Source organism: Pantherophis guttatus, chromosome 2 (assembly GCF_059756535.1).
Source record: "Pantherophis guttatus breed Tessera chromosome 2, ASM5975653v1, whole genome shotgun sequence".
Lineage (NCBI taxonomy): Eukaryota > Metazoa > Chordata > Lepidosauria > Squamata > Colubridae > Pantherophis > Pantherophis guttatus.
This window is the reverse complement of record NC_142064.1, coordinates 255,282,817-255,292,344: the sequence shown is the minus strand read 5'-3', so window position 1 is coordinate 255,292,344 and position 9,528 is coordinate 255,282,817. Positions and strand designations below refer to the sequence as shown.

The 9,528-nt window shown below is 45.7% G+C and overlaps 1 protein-coding gene across 3 annotated transcripts in view; it reads right to left on the bottom strand.

Moving 5' to 3' along the window:
- Positions 1–1,261: 1,261 nt before the first annotated feature.
- The window catches only part of VWA7 (von Willebrand factor A domain containing 7), a 47,268-nt gene continuing 39,001 nt past the window's right edge, over positions 1,262–9,528 (bottom strand). For all 3 annotated transcript variants that reach the window (XM_034421552.3, XM_087888134.1, XM_034421553.3), the window contains exons 14-17: positions 8,684–8,964; positions 6,268–6,404; positions 3,731–3,899; positions 1,262–1,946 (exon numbers count right to left, since the gene is read on the bottom strand). In XM_034421552.3, the coding sequence (XP_034277443.3) occupies positions 1,506–1,946; positions 3,731–3,899; positions 6,268–6,404; positions 8,684–8,964 (1,028 nt within the window). In that variant the 3' untranslated portion in view covers positions 1,262–1,505. The remainder of the gene's footprint in view (positions 1,947–3,730; positions 3,900–6,267; positions 6,405–8,683; positions 8,965–9,528) is intronic.

Sequence of the window (9,528 nt, the reverse complement as noted above, 5' to 3'; positions counted from 1 at the left end):
TATCTGCATTTAGGCATGGGGTGTACCACAAGGAATTATCCACCAGCTTTCCAGAACATGCTGTGGTTGAACTTCTACCTTCTATGAGCCTTCATTTCAAATTTCCCCAAATTTCCCCCTTGTGTCTTTTAGTTATGTTCTTTTCATGTTCCAACGCACCTCAAAGAGACCACGTTGGGGAAGGCTGTTGTCAGTGTAATGCAGATTTAAAGCTGACCAGCCGTTGTAAGGCTGTGGACCAGGATGATGAACTGAAGATGAGTCAGCAGGGTTATTGCCCCTTTAAGACTGAGGATGAGTCAGCAGGGATATTGCCGCTTTAAGAAGCTATGTATATAAGGGAGGCCATTAGAGGGCGTCTCTCTCTCCCCTCGTGTATCTCTCTCCTCGTCGTGTTCTATCTGCATTGTAGCTCTCCGTGTAGAGTTGAAGATTGCTTGCTTGCTTGGTATGTGCCTACCATGTGTACGTCTGTATATAGAAGTCTTGTATATAAATCACTGTTTGTAATGACAAAACCTCTGTGTCCTGTATTTTGCTCCTGGGTTGTCTCAAAATAGTAGTCATGCTGTAAACACTCTTGACAGCTGTTTTAGCACAAGCAGCTCCAAAACATAATTAATCCCATTTCTAGGGAGTTAAGAGCAAAGAGGTGGAACTGGCAGCATGTTCCTATGATCAGAAAGGAGTAAACACCTACACTGAAGACCAGAGACATTCGGAGAAGCTGAAAGAATTGCAGCAGACTCCATGCACACTTGGCAGAGTCATCCAGAATGGAATGATGCCAAAAGATAGGAGTAAGCATGCTTAGCCTGTAGGACTAGCAACCCCAAACACTAGTACTGTCCATCAAGGCATGTGATTACTAGCAGCAAGACTGTGGGTTCAGGCCCCACATAGGCCTTTGGACAATTCCTGTTGGGAAATCACATCCTAGGGCTAAAGCCCATCCTCTGCATAGTGATCAGAACAACTATCCTACCACGTCCAGTTAAAAAACTTTTCAAGGAGCCCATCTCACAGTAGAGAGCAAGCTCATAGTTAGAAAACACCACCTGATAGATGAACAGTCCTGGCTACCTGGTCAAAAGCCACAAGATTGTGTTAATGGATGCTCTACTACCCCATTAAAGAAAAAAAATTCGTGTTCTCTCTCTAGCTCAGCTCTTCCAATCAGGTAGGAGAATTTTAGTGACTTTCCCGTCACACTGACCAGGACTCCAATGTGACATCCTACAATGGTCCTTTGAGGACTTCCTTCCTTCCTTCCTTCCTTCCTTCCTTCCTTCCTTCCTTCCTTCCTTCCTTCCTTCCTTCCTTCCCTTCCCTTCCCTTCCCTTCCCTTCCCTTCCTTTCCTTTCCTTCCTCATCCAATGTTAGATTTTGCTCTCCTGCTCAGTCCATCCTCTCTTTGTAACTTCACTCTCCAATAAGGTAAAATGCCATCATTTCCCAGCAGAGGGCAGCCAGAACACCGAGAACTACTCCCATAAATGGCAGCCTTATGGTCCTAGCCACACAATGACCAACAAGATTGTTGAGATCCACCACCAGATCATGGAAGAAGGAGCAACAGCCATATCAGCAGCACCAGCAGCATCTGCCACCATCCTAACATCATCTGGAGGTGCGGTTACTGTCTTGCCAGGAAGGGCAGGAGGCATTACTTCAACTTGGCATCGGTATTTCTCCCCAAGAAGGTTGGTGACCACCAGTTCCGCCTGCCGTGAGCAACAATCTGAGGTGTAAGTGACTATTTCCACCAGCCCATGGGCTTGGTGAGGAAGCACCAGACCGTTTTCCACCTGTACGGAGTGAATGCCAGCTTTGTCCCAGATCTGCAAGGTGGCTGTCCATCGTTGGCTGCGACAAGGGGACTGTGGTGGACCACAGGAATTCTCTGAAGATGTGACATTGCATACTGGAGATGAGATTGTCTCCACCTATGATTAAAGAACAAAAGAGACAAGTTGCAATAGATCAGGGATGACAAACTCAAGGCCCGTGGGCTGCTTAGATCTGGCCTGTGGGACCGCCCTGGAAACAGCAAAAGATCAGCCTGTGATGCCTTTGTCAGCAAAAACGGAGCTCGGGAGGGCTGCACGGGGCCTGTTTTCACCAGCAAAGGGCTGCAGGAGGCTGTCGCGGCCAAAAACGGGGCCTGGGGGGTGCACACAGCCCCCCCCCAAGCTCCATTTTCACTGGTAGAGGGCTAACAAAACAAACTAAAAACAAAAGAAGAAATGTTTCCCCTCTTGAGCATGCAAGAAGGGACAGGAAAGGAGAAAGGAAAAGAGGAACGACAAAGAAAAAGATGGGAAGATGGGAAGAGAGCAAGGAAGGAAAAATAAGGAAAGGGGAAGGAAGAAAAAGGGAGAATGAAGAGGGAAGGAAAAAGAAGAGAAGGAAGGAAGGAAGGAAGGAAGGAAGGAAGGAAGGAAGGAAGGAAGGAAGGAAGGAAGGAAAGAGGGAGGGAGGGAGGGAGGGAGAGAGAGAGAGAGGAGATTATGATGAGAGTGAGGGAGGGTCTGAGGGAAGTCCTGCCTTAGCACTTGGCCACCACAGGTGCCCCCAACATGAGTGATGTCGAACTGGCCATGCCCCCTGGCCACACTTATCACGGCCCCCCAAAGTTAAACACAATCCTGATGCCGCCTTCAATGAAATAGAGTTTGACACCCCTGCAATAAATCAAACATTGGACTGGCAATTGCAATGCACAGTCAATTGATTTAAGTATTGTAGTCTTAAATAATACACCTGGGAAAAGCAGATGCAAGTTGATTGCACTGTCATTCAAAGCCACTTGCCCATATGATTAAAAATATTGCTAGTTTACTGCATTGCTTAAGAATGCATGCAGCCCAGTGGGGTATCCAGTGAATTCCCCTAGGCTCCATATCTTAGATGTTTATAAAAAGTGAGCAGAAGTTTATCAATCTTTCCCAACTTGTTGCCCTCCAGATGTGGTGGGTTCTAGTTCTAGAATCCCTTGTGTATTTAATTCAAGATGTCAAGAAGGATCTACTCACTTAGAGTGGCACCCACACATTAATTCATTTAACTAGCTGCTACAGTCAAGATAGGGACGCAGTGGCTCAGTGGCTAAGACACTGAGCTTGTCGATCAAAAGGTCGGTAGTTCAGTGGTTTGAATCCCTAGTGCCGCGTAACGGGGTGAGCTCCCGTTACTTGTCCCAGCTTCTGCCAACCTAGCAGTTCGAAAGCACGTAAAAAATGCAAGTAGAAAAATAGGGACCACCTTTGGTGGGAAGGTAACAGCGTTCCGTGCGCCTTTGGCGTTTAGTCATGCCGACCACAAGACCACGGAGACTTCTTCGGACAGCGCTGGCTCTTCGGCTTTGAAACAGAGATGAGCACCATCCCCTAGAGTCGGGAACGATTAGCACATATGTGCGAGGGGAACCTTTACCTTTACCTTACAGTCAAGAAGTACCCAAACCGCACAGATCAAACATGTCCTAACAAGATGGATATTCTCCATCTGACGTTGCCAAAGGCAGCAGATTCTGAGAAGAGGCCAGTATCTCACTGTCCTTAAGGACAGAGCTGGACATCTGTCGCAGACTCTACTAATCTTCACTGCTTAAGGCAGAGTACTACATGAGGTGGTTCTCCTATCTGATCCCATAAAATTGTTTTCGGTAGAAATGAAGGACCTCTCAAACCATCCAAGTAGCTCCCTTCTTCAACATGGCATGACTCACCGGAGGTTGAGGCATCACCAGAAGATCGATATGGGCAAAATCGGGATCTGCAGAGGAGTTGAGAGAGTTGGCCTGCAAGGTTATTGTAATCAGTGACCCAGGTAGAGCTGTATCAGGAATGTTCAGGAATATCTGTCCTGTCCCTGTTTGGTTGAAGCCTAACTGCAGTCTGCAAGAAAGAAAAATTGAAAATGACAATACTTCCGATTCAGATTAACAGAGTTGGAAGGGACCTTGTAGGTCATCTAGTCCAACCCCCTACCCAAGCAGGAGACCCTACACCATGTCTGACAAATGGCCAAGAGTCCAATCTCTTCTTGAAGCTTCCACAACTTCCAAAGGCAAAGCTGTTCCACTGGTTGATTGTTCTCACTGTCAGAAAATTTTTCTTTATTTCCAGGTTAAATTACTCCTTGTTCAGTTTTCATCCATTATTCCTTGTCTGGCCTTCAGGTGCTTTGGAAAACAGCTTGACCCCCCCCCTCTCTGTGGCAGCCCTTCAAATATTGGAACACTGCTATCATGTCTCCCCTGGTCCTTCTCTTCACTAGACTAGCCATGCCCAGTTCCTGTAACCGTTCTTCATATGTTTTAGTCTCCAGTCCCCTAATCATCCTGGTTGCTCTCCTCTGCACTTTTTCTAGAGTCTCTTTTTTATAGTGTGGTGATTGTTGGACACTCTAGTTTACATTAAAAATGGGGTCGGGGATATAGCTTGATAGGACCTGCCTCCATAGACCATCTGAAACATTCCCTCAAACCTTCAGTATCAGCAAATAATTGAATCTGGAGATACCAATCTGAAAAGCAATAGTAGTAACTGTGAGAGGAATCTTGGAGTCCTAGAGGACAACCATTTAGATATGAGCCAACAGTGTGCTGCAGCTGCCCAAAAAGCCAATGCAGTTCTAGGCTGCATTAACAGAGGGATAGAATCAAGATCAAGTGAAGTGTTAATACCACTTTATAATGCCTTCGTAAGGCCACACTTGGAATACTGCATCCAGTTTTCGTGCCATGTTATTAAAAAGATGCTGAGACTCTAGAAAGAGTGCAGAGAAGAACAACAAAGAGGATTAGAGGGCTGGAGGGTAAAACACAAAGAACGATTACAGGAACTGGGTATGTCTAGTTTATGAAAAGAAGGACTAGGGGAGACATGATAGCAGTGTTCCAATATCTCAGGGGCTGCCACAAAGAAGAGGGAGTCAACCTATTTTCCAAAGCACCTAAAGGCAGGATAAGAAGCACGGGATGAAAACTTATCAAAGAGAGACCCAACCTAGAATTAAGAAGAAATTTCCTGACCATGAGAACAATTAATCAGTGGAACAACTTGCCTCCAGAAGTTGTGAATTCTCGAACATTGGAGGTTTTTAAGAAGAGATTGGGCAACCATTTATATGAAATGGTATAGAGTTTCCTGCCTGAGCAGGGGGTTGGACTAGAAGACCTCCAAGCAGTAGTGTGTTCGGTTGTTACCGGTTTGCTCGTGGGCACGACACGTCTGTGCATGTGCAGAGATGTCCGGCCAGGTGGGTGAAGCCTCCCACCGCTGCTGCTACCAGTTCGTCCAATCTGGAGCGAACCGGTAGCAACCCACCACTGCCTCCAAGGTCCCAACTCTGTTAGTCTATTAAGCATACACTCCTAGATGCAGCTCCACCTTTACAAGAGCAAGATGGCTAGCCTGTGGCACTTTAGGATATTACTGATCCATAATTTCCATCCAAAGTGGGCATGGGAAAAGAATGCTGGGAGTTATATTAAGCCCCATATCAGTGAGTCAAAGGCTCCCTTTACCAAAGCATTTCTCATCCTTGCAAATTTAAGGTGTCTGGACTTCCACTTCCAGAATTTATCTGACAGCATTCTGCCTGGGGAATTCTGGGAGTTGAATTCCATCTTGAAGTTGCATCTTGAAGTTGCCAAGGTTGAGAAACACTGCTTTACCGGAATGCAAAGGTATGTTTATGTCCCAAGAACAGGCCTTGAGGACAGGTGGTGCTAAAACTAAGCTGAGCAGGTCTGTTATGGGATGGGATGGAAAAAAACTGGAATTTTATATACAGTATATTGCATTTCCTCTGAAGAAATATAAAGAACTATCAAAAGAGACAAAGCAATGACTGAAGATATATGCAATCAATTGCATACCTTTGAGAGAGTAATCAAAATTACATTTCCAAGTCAGAAAAAAAAATGTTTTCATCTTTATTACAGAGGAATGGTCAAATGAATCCTTATTTTCTATGCTTCACTTTTTCCCTGCCAGACGTAAAGGACAGAGAGTTACGCAGAGCTCTGAAACTTTATCTTAGATACTGTAGGAAGTTAGCACCCACCCCTCTCCTAGAAAAATGAAATATTTTAGGAAATATTAAAAGGGCAGAATATTTCATTCTTGTCTGCAGAGTAATTTTGAAACTTAAGCGGTTTTGACTCTAGGCACGCAAGCAGGAAACACTATATATCAACCCTCAACATAAGAAAAATAACTTCTAATGTTGCTTATCATGAACACTTAGAAAAATTACCTGGCGTTGGAGATGTCGGCTGGAATTCGGGGAAGACTGATCACTTTTAGTCCATAATATTTAGGTGCACCAGGATTTGTGACCTTCCAGGAAATGGAAACCCGTCTTCCTGGGAACACAGGAGTCTCTCTGCTCAGCTGGAACAAATCAGGGTTTTTAAATTACAGAACTAAGATAGAAAGAGACATCACAAAAGAAATTGCCCTGAAAAGATAATTCCTTAAGTATCTGCTGATAGATGTGTTAGCAGGTCAGTTTAAAAACAGAAGAGAGCTCAGATGAACATTAATTAGTTAGGAAGGCCGATCAGGGACTGAGATTTTGAAGGAGAAGATTTTAAAACTCGTATTAGATGGTAGGAGAAAAATATTAGCCCAGTCCTGAAGAGGAAATACCTCAGAAAGTGGAGGAATGGAAAAACAGTATGAAAAACACAGAAAACCATGTCAGAGGTACTGTACTGAGAAGGGACAGAATTGGAGAGCAAAAATGCAAAAACTAACATGATTGTTTAAATATATTTCTCTTGTCCTTTGTTAAGGAGCTGTTTCAGTGGTGAAATCCAAATTTTTTTACTACCGCTTCTGTGGGTGTGGCTTAGTGGGCATGGGAGGAAATGGATACTGCAAAATCTCCATTCCCACCCCACTCCAGGGGAAGGATAATGGAAAATCCCCATTCCCTCCCCACTCCTGGGGGAAGGATATTGCAAAAACTCCATTCCCTCCATACTCTGGGGCCAGCCAGAGGTGGTATTTGCCGGTTCTCCCAACTACTTAAAATTTCCACTACCACTTCTTCAACTCTTGTCTCCATTCTGTCTGGTTTGGGTGCCACAGATTTGCTACAATCTGTGGCATTATTCATACATAGCCACATGGGATAGAAAACATGTTTACGTATGTGTGTGTCTGTATATACTGCATATGCATGTTTGTGTGTTTGTGTCAGTGGTGAAATCCAATTTTTTTTTACTATTGGTTCTGTGGGCGTGGCTTGGTGGGCGTGGCATGGCTTGGTGGGCGTGGCAGGGGAGGGATACTGCAAAATCTCCATTCCCACCCCACTCCAGGGGAAAGATATTGCAAAATCTCCAGTCCCACCCCACTCTGGGACCAGCCAGAGGTGGTATTTGCCGGTTCTCCGAACTACTCGAAATTTCCACTACCGGTTCTCCAGGACCTACTTGATTTCACCCCTGGTTTGTGTATTCCTCGATTTATGACCTTAATTGAGCCTGCAATTATGGTTGTAAATCAAGACAATTTTAAAGCGGGCCATCAAATGACCATGCCCAATTTTACAACTTTTTTGTAGCAATCATTAAGCAAACATTTCAATTGTAATGTTACTCCATTGTTAGCTATGGGGCATAAATTCCAGTCAAGTAATTGCGGGATGCTGCACATGGCCATAAGTGTGGGCTGGCTGCCGAGCACCCCAAAAGCAGTCATGCAACCACGGGGCAGCATGGCCATTGGCACTCTGAACTCCTTTGGGTGGGGGTCCATTGTAACTTCTTTAAATCATACGTCAAGGCCTATACATCTACACACACACCAGAGGTGGGTTCTACTTTCCTTTACTACCGGTTCGCATCGCGCCCGCGGATGCACAGATCACCTATAATGATGTCTGGGTCAGTGGGCGGAGCCTCCTGCCAGTTTTACTACCAGTTCTTGCCAACCGGTCCGACACACCTATTGTTCTGTCCCCGTACCACGCACACACCCAACCAGCCAGCCAAGGGTTAAATAAACTCTTCAAACACTCAACGTCAGTGATAAGGAACTTGGCAGCAACTCCGTGGCTGCCTGCCAAAAACTTTTACTCCGATAACACAGACAAAAATACACAGTTTGAATAGTCCAGTTTGTAATTAAGTCCACAGCAAATAGGTGTTGTGTCCGAAGGTGCAAAGTGCCTTGCCAGAGATTAGCTTTGTCCGTCACAGAGTCCGAATGGCCACCACACTCCCTTTTATAGCCTGTGGGGTGTGGTCCAGTGACTCAGCTAATCTCTGGCACGCCTTCCCCTCTGCTGTGCACGCTTCTCCCTGCACCTCTGCCAAGGGTCCAGCCAGCACTTATTTTCCTCGTCGTTGTCCACCTGTGGCTGCGGGGACGTGCTTGGCTCTGAGCCTATCGTTTGGCCTTCTGTGTCCTCCGGAGGCATTGCCAGAGAGGAGGGTCCTGGAGAGGGAGGCCTTGCCAACTCCTCCCCCTCACTCTCAGAGTCTGCATCTGTCGATAGCCCAGGCTCAGGCAACGGAGCCACAACACCTATCAAAAATGTTAACTTCTACAGAACAGAATGTCAATAGTACAATAACGGCAGGAAAAGAAGAAACCTGTAAAATACAGCTGTAAAATACAGGTAGACACCCCAAATCTTCCACCTCTAACTTTCCTCTTACCTCTAGGAGGGATCCTGTGACAGTTGCAACTTGAGGAGCAGATCTCTCCAACTTCTGGCCCCCACCATCCATTCCATGTAACACTATGGAAAAGCTTTTGGTGGTTGATAGAGTGGGAGGCAGCTCGGCCACAAACAGGTCCATCCGACTGCCTCTTCTCTGCAGTTTTAACTCCCCGAGGCTGCCTGTTCTTGTTTCTAAGTTCACCGACTGTAGCTGAACGGAGCCCGACTTAGTCTGATTCAGACCAATCGCCATGACAACCAGGTAGGTAGGCAAACCTGTTGGAAAGCAAATGCTAAATGTACCAGACATTCAATCTCTAAAGAACCTGATGTGCCTTTCATCCTCAAATAAGGAATGTGTGTGTATGTTTGTGTGTGTTCAGACTAAAGATGGAGACAGTTCTAAGGAACAACTGGATGTTACATTTTGCAGGATCCAATCTGGGTCAGTCACCAGGACCAGAGGTTTTGTCTTCTGAGCTTTTGGACTTGTGCTGGAGCCCATCCTCAAAGAACTTCTCTGTGTGCTTTGCCTGTTCTGTGTGTGGTATTTCTATGGTGCCTATCGTGTGTAACTTTTTAGATGTAGATTGCGTTGGTATTGATGGCTGGCTATAAAGTGATTGGCTGTTGTTTCCTTGTGCTTCCAAGCCCCCGCTTCCTAAGTACTTGATAATCTGGGGGTAAATCAGCACTCCTGTTGACTGACGAGGGGCCTGTTTCCCAGGCTTCAATCACTTCCCTGGCTGTTTTTGTGCCTGCTCGTCCAACAATCTTGGTAACTGCAAAGTTGAATGTATGTGTTGTGGCCTGCTGGCGACCAGCAGAGCTGGCAGCAGA